General features: G+C 47.9%; 5 protein-coding genes across 9 annotated transcripts; 3 read left to right on the forward strand and 2 right to left on the reverse strand.

Moving 5' to 3' along the window:
* The first annotated feature begins 33 nt into the window (after positions 1-33).
* LOC117898192 (protein Red) lies at positions 34-1974 on the forward strand. Its single transcript, XM_034807411.1, has 2 exons — positions 34-1697; positions 1769-1974. The coding sequence occupies exons 1-2, from the start codon at positions 114-116 to the stop codon at positions 1871-1873; spliced, it is 1689 nt and encodes a 562-aa protein (XP_034663302.1). The 5' UTR covers positions 34-113; the 3' UTR covers positions 1874-1974.
* On the reverse strand, positions 1896-11150 carry LOC117898189 (jmjC domain-containing histone demethylation protein 1). Of its 5 annotated transcripts, none has more exons than XM_034807407.1 (6): positions 11053-11150; positions 9406-9687; positions 6855-7015; positions 5374-6731; positions 4566-5317; positions 1896-4496 (listed from the first exon to the last, which is right to left on the reverse strand). In XM_034807407.1, the coding sequence occupies exons 2-6, from the start codon at positions 9526-9528 to the stop codon at positions 2874-2876; spliced, it is 4017 nt and encodes a 1338-aa protein (XP_034663298.1). In that variant the 5' UTR covers positions 9529-9687; positions 11053-11150; the 3' UTR covers positions 1896-2873. The 5 variants fall into 5 exon arrangements, with proteins under 5 accessions (XP_034663298.1, XP_034663297.1, XP_034663296.1 ...); XM_034807406.1 differs by having other exon boundaries at positions 10978-11119; XM_034807405.1 differs by lacking the exon at positions 11053-11150 and adding an exon at positions 9823-10049.
* A 1810-nt stretch (positions 11151-12960) lies between these two features.
* LOC117897843 (vasotab) lies at positions 12961-13569 on the forward strand. The gene is made up of 3 exons (XM_034806909.1): positions 12961-13082; positions 13152-13346; positions 13406-13569. The coding sequence occupies exons 1-3, from the start codon at positions 13055-13057 to the stop codon at positions 13462-13464; spliced, it is 282 nt and encodes a 93-aa protein (XP_034662800.1). The 5' UTR covers positions 12961-13054; the 3' UTR covers positions 13465-13569.
* LOC117897842 (iron-sulfur cluster assembly scaffold protein IscU) lies at positions 13545-14701 on the reverse strand. Its single transcript, XM_034806908.1, has 3 exons — positions 14542-14701; positions 13804-14340; positions 13545-13749 (listed from the first exon to the last, which is right to left on the reverse strand). Exons 1-2 carry the CDS (start codon positions 14626-14628, stop codon positions 13963-13965), a joined length of 465 nt encoding a protein of 154 aa, XP_034662799.1. The 5' UTR covers positions 14629-14701; the 3' UTR covers positions 13545-13749; positions 13804-13962.
* A 1549-nt stretch (positions 14702-16250) lies between these two features.
* On the forward strand, positions 16251-19047 carry LOC117898296 (armadillo-like helical domain-containing protein 3). The gene is made up of 5 exons (XM_034807567.1): positions 16251-16448; positions 16516-16717; positions 16773-17229; positions 17290-18245; positions 18304-19047. Exons 1-5 carry the CDS (start codon positions 16395-16397, stop codon positions 18768-18770), a joined length of 2136 nt encoding a protein of 711 aa, XP_034663458.1. The 5' UTR covers positions 16251-16394; the 3' UTR covers positions 18771-19047.
* Positions 19048-19059: the final 12 nt, after the last annotated feature.

The following is a 19059-nucleotide window of genomic DNA, read 5'->3' on the forward strand; positions in this document are numbered from 1 at the left end:
GCGGTATAATTTTTGATGGTATATTTCATCGATAAGTCAACGGTCACACTGGAGCACTCGTAAATAAAGATTTTTCAATTTTTTTGGTTTTTCCGGGATTCTGATTTCTGACCATGTCCGAGGCCCACTTGGAAGCGCCACCCTCGGTGCGTCTCACCAACGATGACTTCCGCAAGCTGCTGGCCACACCACGTGCCCCGCCTCCTGGCTCCAGCACAGGCAGCGCAGGAGGCTCCCTGGCCACAGCAACCTTCGCCACGCCCTCTGCGGCGGGCGACAAGAAGAAAACCCAGAGCAGCAGCGAGCGCAATGACCTGAGGCGGAAGAAGAAGAACTTCTATGCCGCACTCAAGAAGCAGGAGGATGTGAAGCTGCTGGAGCTGTCGGAGAAGTACAGGGATCGAGCCCGCGAGCGTCGTGACAATGCCAATCCGGACTACACGACCGCAAGCACACCCGGCCATGGCGGGAGTACCAATGCCTACCGTGCCGTGGCCCCGGACATGAAGTCAGGCATCGATGCCGCCGAGCGGAGACGGAGAATCATCCAGGAGTCAAAGTTCTTGGGCGGTGACATACAGCACACCCATTTAGTGAAGGGTCTCGACTACGCGCTGCTGCAGAAAGTGCGCTCGGAGCTGCACTCCAAAGAGACCGAAGAGGAGGAAATCGCTGCCGCCTTGGCCAGGGAGAAGCTGGCGGAGGCGGCCGCTGCAGCCGAGCAACTGGAGGCGGAGCGCAGGGAGTCGGAGGACATAAACGCCATCAATGGCTCGTTGGCGCGTAACATTTACAATCTCGTACAGGCGCGTCGCTCCAAGGAGGTGCCGCGCAACGAACTCTTCGCTCCCGGCCGGATGGCCTACGTCATAGATCTGGACGACGAGCTGGGCGAGACAGATATACCCACAACGCTGAAGCGATCCAAGTTCGAGGTGCCGGCGTCGCGGGAGGACATTGCCACGCTCACCACCAACGACATTGTCATCAACAAGCTGTCCCAAATTCTCAGCTATCTGCGGGCCGGCGGGCGCAACAAGAAGAACAAGAAGCGCGACAAGGACAAGCCCCTCTTCTACGAGAAGGAAATTGAGAGTGTCCGCACCCAACCGGGCATCAGCAGTGCTGCTGGTGCAGGTGCTGGCTCTAACCCAAAGGGAGGCAAGCCCGCTGCTCCCCTGGGGGACAGTATCTACGACGATGTGGGTGACTATCAGCCGGCAGGCAAATCGCGTGGCGATCGGCATGCTCGTCCTGTCGGTGCAGATGCAGCCAGCAAGCCTGCTCCCGGACAGAACTCGTACTTTGGCGATGCTCCGCCAGAGACGGTAGAGCCGGTCATCACCAGCATACCGCCACCCCCGAAGATATCCAAGGCTATGGCCTCGCGATTCGCCAACGAACCGGAAGGCTATGCCGAGTGCTACCCGGGCCTGGAGGAGATGAACGACGCCATCGATGACTCGGACGATGAGGTGGACTACACCAAGATGGATCTGGGCAACAAGAAGGGCCCCATCGGCCGCTGGGACTTTGACACGCAGGAGGAGTACTCCGATTACATGAGCACCAAGGAGGCCCTGCCCAAGGCCGCCTTCCAGTACGGCGTCAAGATGCAGGATGGCCGCAAGACGCGCAAAAACAAGACGGAAAAGAACGAAAAAGCTGAACTGGATCGGGAGTGGCAGAAGATTCAGGTGAGCTTGGGTTGCCGAACTCCAATACATTCCCGAATTAAATTAACACAACATTTTGCACATCATTCCAGACCATTATACAAAAGCGTAAAATGCCAAAGGATCGCGATGGTGGTGGTGGCGGAGGTAGCCGTGACGGTGGCGATGAACCCGAATACAAATCGGCCAAGTACTAGGGAGACATAAGTCTATTGCTAGTATTTCTTGAAACATTATTCTATATTTGTAATGTAATGCTGTAAAACTTTAAAGATAAGTTATGCGTGTGTGTTTTTTAGCCACATGTTTTTATCACTAATTTAACTGCTACGTGATGGATGTGGGAAGGGGAGGATTGGGGATCATTGGCAGGCAGAACTTTTCCACTATGTGCGATATTAGCGCTTGTAAAGTGGGAAGCGAAACTACGAAAAAATCGTTCTGGAATCGTTTGACAAGACCCCAAAAATATCTAAGATCAACATGAATAAGGCAAATTGTTCAACTAAATCCTAAAGGATCTGCAGAAACATAATCAGAGACACTAATATGAAAAAGGGGACAAACACACAATTGATTTCACTCTTAAGAAGGTATCCACAGACGAATTTTGATGGAAACTTTGATATTCGACTGTGAATATCCAGCTTTAAGTTTCGTATTGTATATGTTGGTTGTTATGAAACGTAGTACGACTCTCTCTCAGACAAAGCCATGTGTGGTGCTCTTTCTTGGTCTCTCTAGTTCCTAGACATGCCTTAATTATATGACACTGATTAAATGTAATTACCATCATGGGGGGAATGCTAATATTAATCACTACGCTATGTCCGAACTGTGTGTGTGAAAACGAGAGGATTGTTCTACTATTCGTTGGGCATACATAAGGGGAAAGAGAGTAGAGAAGAACAAGCTGATCCCCCCGGAACCCGCTGACTAGCTTGCACATATCCGTACACACTTATATAGTATCTATATAATAAATACAATATGCAAAAGGGCTCGCTCGCTCGGCTCTCTTTGGCATTCCCTTTCTGGCGTGTCGCGGGGATCGATGAGGTGGAAAGTCGCTGATGAGGAGGAGGAGTGGGAAGTTCAGGGTCTATGTGCTATCAATAGTATCTAATGTATAACATTAAATTTTAGGTTTTTTTGGGCTGTCTTATTTCTATTTCCTGTCCCAGGAGTTCTTGTATTTTAGTCATGCCAACTGCTGCCGAGGGACGAACGCACAGAGGTCGAGAGCCGCCTGCTCTCCACCAGCTTCACATCCTTCACACACAGATCATGCTTGGAGTTGCTCGCAAATCGTATCACCGACTGTGTGCTCACCTGTGGCACATGCCGCAGATCCAGCCAGATGAGGCTTTCGCACTTGGAGAGATGCTCCAGCGCGTTCTCGGAGACGAGGCGGCAGGCGCTCAAATTGAGCTCCGACAGGCGGGCAATGGCCGTGTTGGAGGTGCCTATCTGGGCCACGCCCGCGTCAGTGATGCGCTGGCAGGAGGAAAGATCCAGATGCTTGAGATATGGCAGCGACTGCGTGATGTAGCGCACGGCCACGTCCGAGATGTCTGTGCCGGCCAGCTTGAGGATCTTGAGATCACGAAGTCGCGTCTTCGAGTCGCTTAGGCCGGGCCGCGAGTCCTTGGGCGGCGACAGAATATCGCGGACGGCGGCATCGTTCAGACCACGCACAAAGCTCAGGTCCAGCGTCTGGAGGGGTGGACAGAGGCAGGTGTGGAGGGCCAGCACCGCCTGAATGGGACAATTCTGCAGCGAGAGATTCTTGAGGGCTGGGAGGCGAGCCACCAGCCACGCCAGCTGCCGCTTGGCTATCTGCGTCCAGTCGAGAATGAGGTGTTCCGGCTGCCGTCTCACAATGGCCGTTAACAGAGAGGCGGACATCTTGTGCGCAGAGCAGTTCATGTTCTTCCAGAGATCGGGATCGACGGCAGCCGTCGACCACACCTTGCACACCGAGCAACAGGTGACCAGCGTCTCCTGCGGCAGATACCTGAAGATGATCTTCAGCACTGTGGGGTCCAGGGCCAAGGAGCTGCTGTGATGCAGATTGTTGATGCCATTCGAGCCGCTCGTGGCGCTGCCATTGGCACCGCGCTCTCCGGCAGAGCCTCCTCCGCCGCTTTGGCTTGTTCCATTGCTGATGCCATTGCTACCGCCTCCGCCGCTGCCATTGTTGCCGGAGGAACTGCCGGATGCGGCTGGCCGTACCACATACTGCGGCTTCTTGAGCACCCGATTCGAGTTGTTGAGCATCTGTTGGGCCAGCTGTGAGCGTATCGAGTTCTTCTTGCGCGAACCACTGCCTCCTCCGCCTCCGCCGCCGCTCCACTGATTGCCGCCACCACTGCCTCCGGCTCCGCCACTAGCTGTCGCCACTCCTCCTCCACCTCCGCCTGCAGCTGCTCCATCCACGGAGGAGTTGCACGGGGCATCGTTGCTCTCTTGCATGCTGCTGCTGACGCTCGTCCCATCGTCGCTCTTGCGCCGCTTCACCTTGTCGCCCACGGCATTCGGTGATATTCCAGGAGATGGGGTGTCGCAGCTGTTGTTCCGATCGGTCTTCACCTCAAGCTGATGGTGCCGCTTCATGCCGTGCTTCCAGTGCGTCACATGGCCACCCGCCGTGCCTGACTCCATCTCCGATTCGCTGGTGAAGACAAAGTCCGTGTACTGTCCGACAGGTGGCGGCAACAGGCTGCTCGTGCCCTCATGCCCAGCCTCTCCGCCCGGGCCATGCGAAACGGAGACTCGACGAACCTCAGATGATTTCAGACGAGCCCGGAAATGTCGTGGCTGTGGGACAAGAAAGGAGATTGGCATTAGCTTTAGTTTAGATTAAATAAACGCCCAAATATATTATACCTTGTAGTCGTAGTTCTTTCCGGAGCGACAGCAGCTGGGACACTCCCAGCTATTGGGCAGATCCTCGTTGACAATGCCCTTGGCATCGGCCGCATCTTCTGTGCCGTCCAGCTGCGACAATGCACAGTCGGGATGGGCAATCTCATAGCAAACAGAGCACTCCATCAGCGCGGAGGGACCGTCCACGGTGGCCAGTTGCTTGGTCTGCGGCGACACTGGGGTCTGTCGCCAGCCGTCCAGATGACAGTAGACACACTGCGCGGTCACTGGCAGCATGGGCGACAGGCACTGGCGCATCATGCACGTCTGCTTGGCCCGTCCCGGTCCACCGAACTTGACCATGTCCATGCAGAAGGGGCAGGTGCCGCAATCGGAGCGCTGACAGGCGGCACAGTTCTTGCAGCGCGTGCGGCGTCGTCTCGGCTGGCCGGTGCCCGTCAGATGTGGCGATAGCTTGGCCCCATCCCCAGGCGAGGGACAGTTATTGTCCAGAGATGCCGCATCGCTGCTGTTCAGATTGTTATAGTTGGAACATGTGGCAATCACACTGATGGCATTGCCTGTGCCAGTCCCTGCTGTCCCACCGGCAGACGGTGGACTATTATTATTTGCTGCAGCTCCTCCAATGGCTGCAACTCCTCCGCCACTGGTGGTGCTGCTGCTCGCTGCCGCAGCTACTGCATTTGCCAGATGCATTTTCTTGGGCGGACGATACTTGAGCGTATCCGTGGGCAGGACAAAGGTGGCTTCTGCTAAGCAAAAGAGTTATTAAAGTAAAAGCCACGAGGATTATCATGATCAAACCAACCTGGTTGCGCTCCGCCTGCCTGGGCAGTGGCTCCTGCTGTTCCGCCGCCATTCTCCAGCTGCTCCTTCTTGAGGACTCCATTGCTATACTCAATGCCAGCCACAACAGCACCCGAGGCAGTCACTGTACCATCCCTGCCCGCCTCTAGCTGCTGCTGTTCGCGGATTACCTCGGCATTCTTGCGGACAATCTCCTGTTTGATCTCCTGCTTGACCCTTGTGCGGTCGTAGAGCTGAAAGCCCGCCTGCTCCTCGGAGGCCGTACGCAGAACGGACATGCCCGTCACGGCCTGATCCTGCTGGTCCTTGCAATGCCGCTCCACCAGTGTTCGTACATCCTTAATGAGAGCCACAGGATCTAGCACGAGATTGGGCACATTCTTCTTCTGCGGCGGCAGATCGTACAGATACATGACGATCTCCTTGAGCCCGAACAGCTCGTAGTGCGTGAGATGGATGTGTGGTCGAGCGGCCATTTCCGCCTCGCTGGCCGAGGGCTCTCCCTCGAGATGCGAGTGGCCGAGCAGCGTATAAACATAGCGCGCAAGGACATACCAGAGCATCTCGGTGAAGAAGGGGTAGCGGAACTTCTGCGGCACCTTTGTGTTGTCCTCAACGGTGGCCGTCCTCAGCTGCTTCACGATGCCGAACGAGTGCAGGAAGTTGCCCCCAAAGACGAGGGACTGGGTGGGTGTGTAGACGGCATGAATCCAGCCGGTGGGTATGAAGAAGGTATTCCCAGCCGTCAGATAGACGCGTGCGCACTTCTCGACCGTGTCGCCGAAGAAGATATCCGCCTGCTTGCCGGACAGCACCCACTTCTCGTAGAGCTGTAGGTTGCGATCGGTGGGCGGTATCAGCCAAAAGACCTTGCTGCCCTTGAGTATGTGATACCAGACGGAGGTGCCGCCAAAGTCAATGTGAAAGTCTGTGTAGCAGTTCTTCACCGACATGAGGCAGTATTTCTGCACCTTGGGGTACATCATGCCGCCGAGCAGATTGGTGCCCTCCTTCTGGGCATCCTTCAGCTGCTTGGGCCATACCACATCCACCCAATCGATCTGGCGCACAATCTCTGGGCTCTGCACAAAGCGATCCAGTCGCGTGTGCGAGAACTCCAGCGAGATCACGTTCAGCAGTCGATCCTTTTGCGGGCACTCGTAGTACTGCTGCCACTCCTTCATCGTCATCTGTAGGTTCTTCTGTGTGTTCACATCCATCACGTCCAGCAGACGACGTGATCCCACGCACAGCCGCACATCGCCCACAGTGAACTCCTGGGGATCGGGCATACGCAGACCCAACCCGTTCTTTTCCCTGAAGAGTAAGGGTATGTTGAAGCCATGCTGCTGTAGGAATCTAAACACGGCATTGAAGGAAGGGTAAATAATTTAAGTTAAATATATTTTCTCGCTCATCCATGATTATTGTTTCGTTAAGTTGGCAGTTGATCAATCGATAGACGATAATTGATATACTTACGCGACGGTTAAATCGCAGCCGCGCATCTCCCGCACCATCCCAGCCTGCGCAAACTTTGAAGATTCAAGTTTCTCGGCAACACTGAAACCGCGCGCCCCCTCACCATCGTCATCGCCCTGTGACCATTCGTCAAGGTAGAGCTTCCGCTGCTTGCGCTCGCGCTGTAAGAGACAGTGATATAGAGAGAGGAAGATTATAGGGGGGGATAAGACAACATTATTGAATGCAAAGCAAAGCAAAACCAAAGCAAACCGTTGGGGCCCCGAGAGCCGGAAAAAGCCGGAGCGCAGCGATAAATGCCTATAAATACACTCCACAGAGGGCGGCGGCACCGCTAGCTTCTCTGCTGACGCCATCAAAAAATGATTCACAAATGCCTCGCGCTCTTCACCACACTGTACTGAGTGGCACACTCCTCTCTCGTGGCTCTCTTTCTGCCATCCACCTCTGCCAGCGCCATCACTTTCTCCGAGTACTGCCACCATCGCCGCTGCGCAGCTCTGCGCTGCCTCTGCTTTGTTCGGCGTATATAAAAGCTTGTGGGGCTCGTCATTTCGTTTTCATTGGGCTCGTTGGGGCCATGGACGCACCATGCACTAAGGAACCATTTATGGGGCTTCGGGTTTTCCTTAACTACGTTCTCGTTGGGGCTGCTGCTCACTCGTTCGTGTTTTCTGGCAATTTCCGTGCGGCACTTGGCAAAGGGCAATGGGAATCGTGTTGTGTTGTCCGGGCGGCAGGCAGGCCTGAAAGCCCGCCCCAGCTATGGCTCCATCTCCTGTTGCTGTCTCTCTTCTGTGCGCATGCACTTTGCATATGCAACACACACACACACGCATTTCTGCATATATATGTACATACATATGTAGATTCTCGTAAATGCATTTGTGGTGATACAGCGTCGCCGGGCTGCGGCACGACTGTTGCTCCAAAGGAAAAGCAGAGGCAGCAACAAAAACAACATGTCTCCTGCTTTGCGTTTATTTTGGCCGTCGCCGCCGTTGCTGTGGGGAGTTTTTTGGGGAGGGGAAGTGCAATGAAAAATCTATAAAACATGGATGCGACTCTGCCCTCGTTTGCACGAGTATGCAGTGTACATGCGTGTGTGTGTGTGTGTGTCTGGTATATCCTTTTTGAGCGGTTTGCCACACTGGAAACTTGTTTGGCATGTTCTAAATGATTTTTTAGTGGCTTTTCATTGTGGTTGTTGTTGTTGCTGCTACTTCTGACCGAAAAGCTTGTTTTGGTGTCCGGCATCAGGTACAACAGCATACATGTCTATGTGTTTGTGTGCCTGTGTGTCTGTGCGTATGTGGATAAAAGAAACCAAATCCAAATCCAGTCAAGTGGTTTCAGGGTGGCGTCACCGATTCCCCCACCGCTCTCCCGCACCATCAATTGGTGTGGGCCACCTGGGGGCCCTAATGTATTCTATTTAGGTGCTAATTGCGGACCCTTATCTGCCATGTGCTTTGCTCCCCTCTGGGGTTAGTCATGCTACATGCCGGCTCTGCTCTATACATTTTTAATGGGCGTACATTGCGTTCCGCACTTAAATATTCATAGAGTTAAAGAGTAACGAGAGAGGGAGATGGAGTTGGAGGGCAGTGGCATACATTCATAGGATCTCTTTCTTGCTACAAGTGCTTTGGCGGTGGCTACCGACAGGTGACGGTGGCAACAGCTGTTGCTCTGATCCAGCTTCGGTTGCTAATCAGAGTCGACAATAAGATATCAAATCGGTTATCGGCTTCTGCCCGAGCAGTGTCAACGTCAGCATTACTTCAGACCCCCCCTCTATCCCCTTACCAGCTCCCTTGACGTGTATGTAAATATGTTGGGCAAGAAGAACAACAACAATGCCCTGTTATCTACGATACGAAATAGAAACCGAAGAAACACACCACACTGTGCTCACAAAACACACATACAAATCACACCACATAGTAGCAAAGTCAAAGGCATAGCAAAACGAAAACGAAATGCCAGCCTGAATATCCCAATAGCAGCCGACATTTAAGATACTCTAACCAATCCACAGTTCGGTTTTATATTGATTCGATTGATAAGTATAGCACATCTGTTATGGCCTCAAGAAAGAGTACGCATTGAAGCTTTGTGTCAAAGTCAACATACCACCTGGAAGGGTATATGTATAACGAGAAGAGAATAACAAGCACCAACCAGCCAGCCAGCCCCAGCAAGAGGCATAAGAAGAAGAAGAGGAGAGGAGAATAACAAACAGCAGCAAATATGGCAAATAAAGCTCACTGCTTTTGGTCATGAGGCATCAGTTGAGCTCCAATGCTCAACGGGAGCGAGAGAGAGACAGAGGGAGGCCGAAGAGAGTGAGCATGCAATTTATTTATATAGATTAATGATGAGTTTTACGTTTGTTTCCACAACTAATGATCATCTCGGGGCACCGGGGGCTTATCAATAATTGCTATAGGTTGTTGCTTTTTTTTATTTATCAGTTTATTGATAGATGTATGGGGGAAATGGGAAAATTGAACAGTGGGACGGGACACAAACAGACGCGGGTACTCACCAATTGACGGCGCTGAACACCTTTCGGATTGGTACTGGGATTACCATTGCCGCCTCCGCCGCTGCTGTTGCCATTGTTGTTGCTTTTGGCTGGCGACGACCCCGTTTCGACGGCGGTGGACATCGCCACGGAAATCGTTTATAGAAAACGTTACTTCACTTGCAGCACAGCACTCCGCAACCGATTTCCGATTCGGATATATGTATAACGAGCTGTTCCACTCCGACGAATTAATGTGTAATTGTTTTTCCTCTCTCTTGCTCTATCTAATCCCGTGTTAAACTGCAAAATGTGCGGAAAATCAAAAGATGCGTCAGCATTTAGTATCGTTCTCATGCAGATTGCAATCTGTCGGCTGCTGCTGTCACTTGTCTTTCGCCCCAAAGAGCGCACTAACAAACTAATTACGTTTATTACTTCATACAAATTGAACGGAGGGGGGTACAGGCACAGCACAGCAGTCACAGAAACACAGACACATAAAACGGCGACGTTACATTACACTGAACACCGAACAGAGCACGCAGCAGCTTGCTCACTCCCACACACGACAAAAACTGAAGAAACGAACGGAACAAATAGCGTGCAGAGCTAGGTCGGCCCCAACGAATTGAAACTCAACACACTTGGGGCTGCTGCTGGGCCCCAGCCATGAAGAAACTATAAGGAGGTTGCGTCGTTGGCAGCGTTCCTCGTGTCATTTCCCTTTGAGTTCAGTGCTTCAGGCGCACACTCCATTGTCGTTTCGCTCACACTAACAGCGAGAGCCCTTTCTGTCGCACTTATTGACAACATTGTTTCGTTTCCCTTATTTTGCCGACGGGCCCTCCTTATATAATTTCTTCATGGGCCCCAAAACCGGGTGAGGAAACCCACCACAACGCCGACTGCTTCTACTTCGCCGCGCCAGTGGCTCGCCTGCCAAGGGGTTGCCGAATCCCACGTGTGCGACAGCCCAGAGCAACGTACGCCTCTGTTCCACGGGTCATCGAGAAGAGGCGAGGAACAGATAAAACAAAACCCAACTGTGGTGACTGTCGCTCGCTCAGTCGCAGCGCAGCGGCTACCTGCGCCCGGGCAGTGAATTTGTGGATGATGCCCCTGCCCGCGTGTCTGTGTGTGTGCGCTGAATGCATTTAACGTGATGTTTCTGCCATTCAAAACGCTGCCAAGTGCAGCGCTACACTTATCACCGTGCTGCACACCTTGGGGCTGGCTCCACGTATCCCCGTCATAGCGGAGCAAGGCAAACACTTTCCCATGAACTTGTAGTAAGAATTCTAAATTTGCACTTTGGTTTCGTATCTAGTTTTTGTCAGATTTTTTCGAGTCTGTATTGGTGGTGGCTCTGCTCTGCTCTGCTGTGCTCTTCCCCTCACCAACTGATTGCTTTTGTTCTGTGCCGCAAGCGTCGTCACCACTGAGCCGCTTCAGCTATTGCCTCCCTTCTTCAGCTCCACTCACTTTGAAAATTAAAATTTTTTCGCTTGCGCCGTGAAATACATTTTAATTATAATTAATACATATAGACACAAAAGCACTGACACACACACAAAGGCTTAATAAAATCACTCGTGTGTTCACGCAAAAATTAAAATTAATTTCACTAATTTCTGCGCTCGGCAAAACATTGGTAGTCGTTCGTACGCGTAAATTATTTAGCCGAGCAGGCGTTTTTTTGGCCTTTTTTATTCATTTTTATTATTGCGCTGCGCGTGGTACTACTGCGATTGTACTGTTTGTTGTTTTTTAAAATAAAAAGTAATCAGTGTGACCGTGAAATTATCGATAAAATACCGTAAATATACCGTAGTCTTAAATCTGTTTCCTCGATGCTGATGTTATATTTGATATTACTAGTTTGCAAAGACTTTTAACACTGAAACAATCATTTCATGTGATTGAAGACTCAATTTGGCTTCTTATAAATATTCCTTTTTATTGGTTTGTATACCTCACGACCTTATGACATTACTACTACACATTTTCTACACACCAATAACATACTTAGCAGAATAGCGAAGTATTTAACAGAACATTTGAAGGATTCAATGTCTATTTAAGATTAAAGATAAATCGAATTAAAGACATATGAAAATTAAGAGGAACACCTAGCGACTTTGTCTGCCATTTTATCAATTCTCACTCAACGATTTTCTTCCATTGTTTATTCTTTTTTGATTTGTTTGTTTTGTTAACGGTATATCATTTAAATTTTGTTTTTCAGTTTCGTTTTTTACCCGTTGATATTTTAAATTGATATCTCCAAGTGACTGGACGTTTGCATTTTAAGCTGGATTTTTCATTATTTTTTTTTGGTATTTGTCCTCTGTATGGAAACTATTAACAGAACCACATTCGGATGAGCCATGAATATAAAATATTGAAAAATAGCGCGCGCATCAAAAGAGAAAAGAAATTATGTATATTGTTTTTTCGAAAGGAAAAGGGAACATAAGTAAATATTATAATACGCTCTGAGTGGTTTGGAGCTGTTCTTCTATCTTTACAATATAATTGTGGCTAGACTCCGGTTTATACATTTGAATTACTCCTTTCTTTGGCTAAGGAACACCGGATATTGAGGAAAAATCATCATTACCGTCTAACTAATCACCGTTTTCTTGGATTTTATTTCTTTTATTTTTAAAGAACCTTCATAAGGAATCCCATCCGCCAGCGGATTATGAGAATTTTAAGTTCAAAAGGTCCTAAGCGAATAAATAATAGAAATTATGTGAAAATTCCATTTTATTTTCATTAATGAAATACAGCCATCATATCAACCATTTCTTACTGATGCACTCGTAACACAAATGTCGGTGCTTAATTTGACAGCTTTAATTCACGATTGACTCACTTAAATATTGGACAGCCGTGGGTTGATCCGAAATTATTTTGTCAGCCTGCTTTCAGTTTGTTTGGGGGATCTTGGACACTTTAACGACTGACTGTCCCTCCAGTTGAATTCAACGCCTTCATAATTTTATTGTCACCGGGTATAGAAATTACATGACTATTATACAATGTTCAGAAAACTGTAATAGGAGAGCTGTAAGGGGTTTGTGACTGACATCAAAATTGGATATCCTATAAATTCATTATTTTCCCGATTACTACCAGGTCCAATCGAAGTACGGTCATAGACGTAGATCGGAATGATAAAAACCACTCCTAACCTAACTACACGGGTCCCACATAACACCGCACATATTCGTAGATCAAATAAAACCCATTGTCTACCCAAATTGCTGGACAGCAGCAGGAGTAGCATCATCATTATCATCTTGTTGACCCGTCATTGTCATATCTCTCTGGCGAAAACACCGCCAAGTGCACTCTATGTTTACTAGAATGCTTTTTAATACTCTCATCCACCTACATTTTCGTGTGTGGGTAGAGGTGCGAGCTTCTCATCAGCACAATAGATCATATAAATTATATATATTCGTAAATGTGCTATATACATTTATTTGTATCTGTGTGGGTCACCCCGGTACAGCTATTGTTCGCGAGAGCTGGGCTTGGGCTGCGGCCCCGTATATAAAGGTGATCAATTTCGTTGTCTAAAATTCAGTTCAATTCTAACGCGACTCGAAGCCGGTTTTTGCGACAGTTTTCGTGGAATCTTTGCTTATTTGTATACACAATGCGTTTCGCTCTGTTTGCTTTTCTAGGTAAAGTCATCATAATTATGAGGCGTACGCTATAAACGCTCTAAACACTGTAAATATTCTTCCATTCAGCCCTGTGCCTTTTGGCCTTTGTTCTGGCTGTGCCAGCCAAGGACACGAAGAAGCAGGCCAACAGCTGCCAGCGATCCTGCGGAGATGACTACGAGCCGGTCTGTGCCAAGTCGAAGAACAGCAGCAAGGAACGTCTGCTCACCTTTGGCAGCCCCTGTGTGATGTCCAACTATAATTGCCAGCATGCCGATGATCGTAAGTGTTTCACAGTCATCATACAGCATTTCATCTGCATTAAATACTTTTATTTGCAGCCTTTGAGATGAAATCAAAGGGCGAGTGCGGCGGTGGAGTGAGCGTGCGCCTCTCATAAGAGCCAAATCCCACCCCAGTGGACAACCGATTTGTATTGACCTATAAATTTCAATAGGTGCAATAAATTATATTCATATGTTTGTATTCCAACGGGAACAGTTTATTTCTCTTCGAATGAAGGCGTGTCTACATTTGCAAAACAGAACAGAAATTTTAGCATTACAATTAGATCTTCCCTTTAAAAAAACACACTCCTAGACAATCATTCAAACAGAATCGGTGTACTTCAATCATCACTACCCATGTGGGTCCTCATTCACTTATCAGCAGTCACTCGACCAATCTGTAAAATCAGAAAATTAATCAGTTTTCTCGACTGCTTTCAGAGAGTACTTACCACTCACAGAGCCTCACAAACTACGATCTAATGCAATAGAGACTAAGTATATATTATATTTTATTGTATTGTAGATTACTCATAATCGTTTTAGTAGTGGTTCCTTTATGTAAGTATGTTTCCTATAGAATACGTTTCGACCACATTCACAGATTCGCTTTAGTTGGCTGCCTTCTTCTGCTGCTTGACCTTGTAGTCGGCCAGCGCGGCCTTGATGGCATCCTCGGCCAGCATGGAGCAATGCAGCTTGACGGGGGGCAGACGCAGCTCCTTGGCAATGTCTGTGTTCTTCAGCTGACCGGCTTCGTCAATGGACTTGCCCTTGACCCATTCGGTGGCCAACGAACTGCTGGCAATTGCCGAGCCACAGCCAAAGGTCTTGAACTTGGCATCAACGATTTTTCCATTTTCATCTACTTTAATTTGCAGTTTCATAACATCGCCGCAGGCGGGTGCTCCCACCAGTCCGGTGCCGACAGTGGTGTCCTTCTTGTCCAACGATCCCACATTGCGCGGATTCTCGTAGTGTTCAACGACCTGGGGCAAAGGAGGAAACAACAACGCCTGGTTATTCACTTGTCAGCATGTTATCATTGTTATCTATTTGCGTGCCGCAAGCAACGCGCTGTCTCGCAAACCGAAAACAAATTCCTTATTCTCATATACTATATAAAGCTATAGATATTACGAAAGAACCTTCCGGGTGGTTGCCAGTACGAAATCCTGAAGACAACTTACATTTTCGTGATACAGGGCCACGGGGACACTCTGCACACGCTTCAGCTGAGAGCACAGCAATTTGCTTGTGTTTCGAACCAGAGACATCTTTAATTTTCAATTATTCTTTTAGTTTTAAACTTTACGTCAATTATGGCACGCTTTGTTGTGAAATTCTTTATATTTTTTGGTATTCGCATGGGCTCATTCCGTGTGACCGTTCAAACTTAACACATTGAACGCCCGCCTTTTAAATAGGTAAGCACTTCGTCCAAATTGGCGAAATAAAACAGCTTGTAAATGTTTATTGTAGCCACCCAACCCCCTGTTTACGAATAAATTCGAATGGGCACCGTTTTATTCAACTAAACTGCATTCAAAATCTTTAATTTTCAATAATTTCTTAGTTTACACTTAAACAGCCATTGGTCAACAGAAGGTTAATCGGTCTCGGTCAGTGACAATTTACTCGATTCTGTTTAATTTGTAAGCGTTCCAACAAAATTAAGTCGTGAATACCATCCAATCTTGTGGAGAATCGATTGATAAATCTGATAAAATTATAGTTTTAGCTCAGAGACTCTTAACTAGCTAGTGATATCAAATAGAACATCAAAATCGAGGAAAATTATTTATGATTACGGTATATTTAAAGTATATTTTGAAAATGCAAGTTTATATTTTTGTATATATCCGAGGATCTGTCGGTATATTTGATCGATAATTCCGCGGTCACACTGTTGTAGGTATAATAACGGTAAAGATATCGAAAATAAAAAGATACGAATCAGCTGTGTTTTGATATTTAAACTGAAAATTAAAAAAGAAAAAAAATAGCTTGCAGTTGAATTGAGAATGCATTTGGGATTTGCCAATAATGCATACGGTTCGCCAAATGTCCATTATTGCAAAAAGAGCGCAAAAAGCAAATAATTATATAAATAATTTCAGTAAAATGATTTAATTTCAAAAAAGGCAGGGGAGAAGTCTCTTTTTGACTCCGACGATCTATTTTGACTGTCTTTTACGTTTTTAAGTGACCAACGTCACTACGACTTTGCGCATGGCATAGGACGCTCTGGAGATCTGCGGCAGGGTCAGCCCAAGGCAGCTGGCTCTAGTGTGCTCGCACACCTCACGAATGCACCTTTGATAGCCTTACATTCTCAGGTCAGTTCAAATTTATTAACTATTAACATGGCAATCATATTCGTTCTATTCAGATTTTGGGTCCCATTAGAAAACAACTGGAACTGCCCTAACTCACCGTGGCGGCTGCAGTTGGCCCCACTTGAGAGGAGATTGATAAGTTCTTAAAGATCTTTAACAAATGCTGGACGAAATTGAGCCAGTCGCTTCGCGAAAATAAAACCTAAAAATAATCTAGATATGCTAATTATTCCACAAACCATTTACTGCTCAACATGAGCACGGAACTCCCACAGAAATATACCAAAACAAATATACGTGCACACTTACATTAAAGTGAATCATTTTCCTCGATTTTGATGTTCTATTTGATATTACTAGCTTGCTAGGAGTCTCAGAGCTAAAACTATAATTTTATCCGATTTATCAATCAATTCTCCAAGTGATTGGCTAATTTAAAGCCAATGTTTATGAAAAACGCGGTTTAACAACGCAGGTACACAAAAATGTATTTTTTTACATGGCAACTACACACTTGCTACATATCAACAACATATTTACGTGCCATCACTTGAGTCTACTCGTGTATAGACCGCCCAGTGCCAGCAAGAATAAATAGACTTAATTTCCAAAACTCCACAGATTTCCAGCATATTGGCGTTAAAATCCAGGCAGGCACAGTGGACACTAATCCAAAGCAACGGACTTGCAGCAGCACAGCCATCATGACCTCACGCAAACGCAGCGGCAGCGGCTCAACGAAACGCCCCAAGGAGAAGGTTCACCCATAAATCTCATCCGCCCACACCCAGTTGCATATTACATTCAATTAAATTTAATTAACAGGTCGTCTACATATACGAGCTATTGTGCCGAGGCGAGGATCCCAGCACGGAGAGTCCCGAGTTCTGGAATGAGTTCTTTTTGCTGCAGCCAAACTTTGAGGCGCTGGAGAATGAAATCGGGAAACTGAACAGCGAAATGCTGCAGGTGGTGAAGCCAAACCTAAACACTTTATTCCAGAAATGCATCGAAATGCTGAACACGGGTAAGTCGTACCAACCATCAATGCCACACGCTTTGACTCCAGCTGTTTTTTCCAGAGGACCATCCGAAGCGCTTGTGCAACAGCCTGCAAACGCTGTGCTCCCTTTTCTATGGCATTTTCAAGAAGTCCAATACGGACCCGCCGTTCAACATCGTCAACGAGATCTTTGGGCATGAGAAAATGGACGAATGGCTGAAGCTAATGATGCAGTATTGCAATCGCATCTTATTGGGCGATGTCACGGAGAATGCCCGCTTTATGTGCCTCAAGCTGCTGCAAGTCCTGGTCACGGGCACCGACAATGTCAACCAGAATGCCCTCTTCGAGCACCTGATGATGCACAGCATGTTTGATGCCTTCGTGAGGCTGCTCAGCGATCCCACGTTTCGCACACAGCACGGACATGATATTGTTATACTACTGACTATTTTGGTCAACTATCGGAAGCACGAGGCCACCAATCCGTATGTGGTGCAGCTCTCTATATTGGCTGACGAGCTGGCCCTGAATGGGTATGTAGAATGTACCCCCCATACCTAAGAAAGCCACAAATGCTCTTATCGTAATTTTAGATATGGACAAATGATATCACAATCGTTAATTGACTTTTGCCGCCAGTACATCCAGAGCCTGAACAATGTGCAATCCTCATCGTGGTTCTCGTCGCTCTCAAATATTGTGGGCAACATGTTTGTCTCGGACGAGGGATGTGAGCGAGTGCAGCAGATCAAGGCCAACAATGGTCTGCTGCTGGCCCTCTACGAGGCTGTGCATCTTAACCGGAACTTCATCACAACACTGGCCCACACCCAGGCCGAGTCCAGTGCGCCGCCCTCGCCCAGCAACACCTTGAGTCTTGCTCAGCCAGTGCCTGATTTGTCTAATGCCCCGATCATCGACATAACGCAGTATCCAACGAATCTGCTGGTGGCAGTCTTTCAGTATTGCTCCATTGTGATGCAGGACAACAAGAACGAGTCGAGCATAGCCAATCTGAAGCTGTGTTTCCTGATACTCACCTGCATTTCGGAGGATCAGTACGCCAACTCAATGATGCACGACAGTAATCTCACCTTTAAGGTGATGCTGCATCGGGCCCAAATGCGACACCGCAAGCTGAATGTGGATCGTGTGGGCAAGTCGCAGCCCCTGGCTGCCACCCTGCTGGACCTATTGGTGGAGTTCATTGTGTCGCATTTGATGAAGAAGTTTCCCATGGAACTGTATCTGTTGTGCATTGGTGTGATTCATCGCATTCTGTGCTATCAGAAGCGTTGTCGTGTCCGCCTCAATTATCCCTGGAAGGAGCTGTGGTCGGCGTTGATTGGCCTGCTACGTTTCCTGGTCAATCAGGAACAGACGCTCGTGAAGAAGTGCAACATATTCCACTTGTCGCTGCAGGTGGTGAACATTTTTAACCTGTTTATTACCTACGGCGATACATTCTTGGCCACCACAAACAGCTATGACGAGCTCTACTATGAACTGAATCGCGAGGAGAAGGTCTTTACGGAGATTCATGCGATGGGTAAGCTTAGAGACTTTCGATTCCTTAATTGTGATTACTAATTTCTATTTCGTTTCAGTTTTGCGTTACACAACAATGGGCGAGTGCGAATATAAAGACGATGTCATCAAGCTACTTAATTCTCTGGTCAACATCTTGGCCATAGTGAAGCACTTTCAGAACAAGATAAAGGAGTGGCTGGCCGAGCAGGGACTATCAACGCCCACGGAGGAGCAGATACTCGATGTGGTGCGCAAGAACTATGACCTCACGCTGAAGCTGCAGGATTCTCTGGATCAATATGAGCGCTATGCAGAGACGCCGTTGCACACCAACTTCTTCAAGTTGATGGTGCGTGATGTGGTAAACGATACACGGAAACACATATACGGCTATGTGAAGGAGGCAGTGTCCGTAATACCCGAGCAGGAGGTGCTCCTAACTACAATGACCAGCTCGGCGGCAACACCAACTACCCCAGCAACACCAGCCACACCAGCAACACCATCAACACCAACAGCACTAACAGCAGCGCCTGCCACGTAGGAAATCGACGGGGAATCGTTGCTGACAGACTGACAACAGACTGTTTAATTGTTTCCTTCGTTTAGTTATGTAATTGTAATTTTATTGTTCAAATCTCTAGAAGCATAAACTGGATGTTATCTATAAGATTGGAAGTGATATTGCGAGTCTTTGTTAGCTTTTATTGTGGAGCATTGCACTTATCCCTAAAGATATAGTAAATACATTATATTCTGTGCAAGTTTTTTACATACAACGTATACAACAAAATAAATCATTCAAAAATTGGCTACCATAATCCGGTTAATTT

The sequence above is a fragment of the Drosophila subobscura genome, chromosome O (assembly GCF_008121235.1).
Source record: "Drosophila subobscura isolate 14011-0131.10 chromosome O, UCBerk_Dsub_1.0, whole genome shotgun sequence".
NCBI lineage: Eukaryota > Metazoa > Arthropoda > Insecta > Diptera > Drosophilidae > Drosophila > Drosophila subobscura.

Excerpts from the sequence above, each read along its gene's own strand:
- LOC117898192 (XM_034807411.1), top strand. The coding sequence starts at position 114 with ATGTCCGAGGCCCACTTGGAAGCGCCACCCTCGGTGCGTCTCACCAAC. Across the intron at positions 1,698-1,768 it reads GGGAGTGGCAGAAGATTCAG|ACCATTATACAAAAGCGTAA; the intron begins GTGAGCTTGGGT and ends ACATCATTCCAG.
- LOC117897843 (XM_034806909.1), top strand. The coding sequence starts at position 13,055 with ATGCGTTTCGCTCTGTTTGCTTTTCTAG. Across the intron at positions 13,083-13,151 it reads CGCTCTGTTTGCTTTTCTAG|CCCTGTGCCTTTTGGCCTTT; the intron begins GTAAAGTCATCA and ends TCTTCCATTCAG. Across the intron at positions 13,347-13,405 it reads TTGCCAGCATGCCGATGATC|CCTTTGAGATGAAATCAAAG; the intron begins GTAAGTGTTTCA and ends TTTTATTTGCAG.
- LOC117898189 (XM_034807407.1), bottom strand. The coding sequence starts at position 9,528 with ATGTCCACCGCCGTCGAAACGGGGTCGTCGCCAGCCAAAAGCAACAAC. Across the intron at positions 6,732-6,854 it reads GGCTGCGATTTAACCGTCGC|ATTCCTACAGCAGCATGGCT; the intron begins GTAAGTATATCA and ends TGCCGTGTTTAG. Across the intron at positions 4,497-4,565 it reads GAAAGAACTACGACTACAAG|CCACGACATTTCCGGGCTCG; the intron begins GTATAATATATT and ends CTTGTCCCACAG.
- LOC117897842 (XM_034806908.1), bottom strand. The coding sequence starts at position 14,628 with ATGTCTCTGGTTCGAAACACAAGCAAATTGCTGTGCTCTCAGCTGAAG. Across the intron at positions 14,341-14,541 it reads TGGCCCTGTATCACGAAAAT|GTCGTTGAACACTACGAGAA; the intron begins GTAAGTTGTCTT and ends CCTTTGCCCCAG.
- LOC117898296 (XM_034807567.1), top strand. The coding sequence starts at position 16,395 with ATGACCTCACGCAAACGCAGCGGCAGCGGCTCAACGAAACGCCCCAAG. Across the intron at positions 16,718-16,772 it reads CATCGAAATGCTGAACACGG|AGGACCATCCGAAGCGCTTG; the intron begins GTAAGTCGTACC and ends TGTTTTTTCCAG. Across the intron at positions 18,246-18,303 it reads TACGGAGATTCATGCGATGG|TTTTGCGTTACACAACAATG; the intron begins GTAAGCTTAGAG and ends ATTTCGTTTCAG.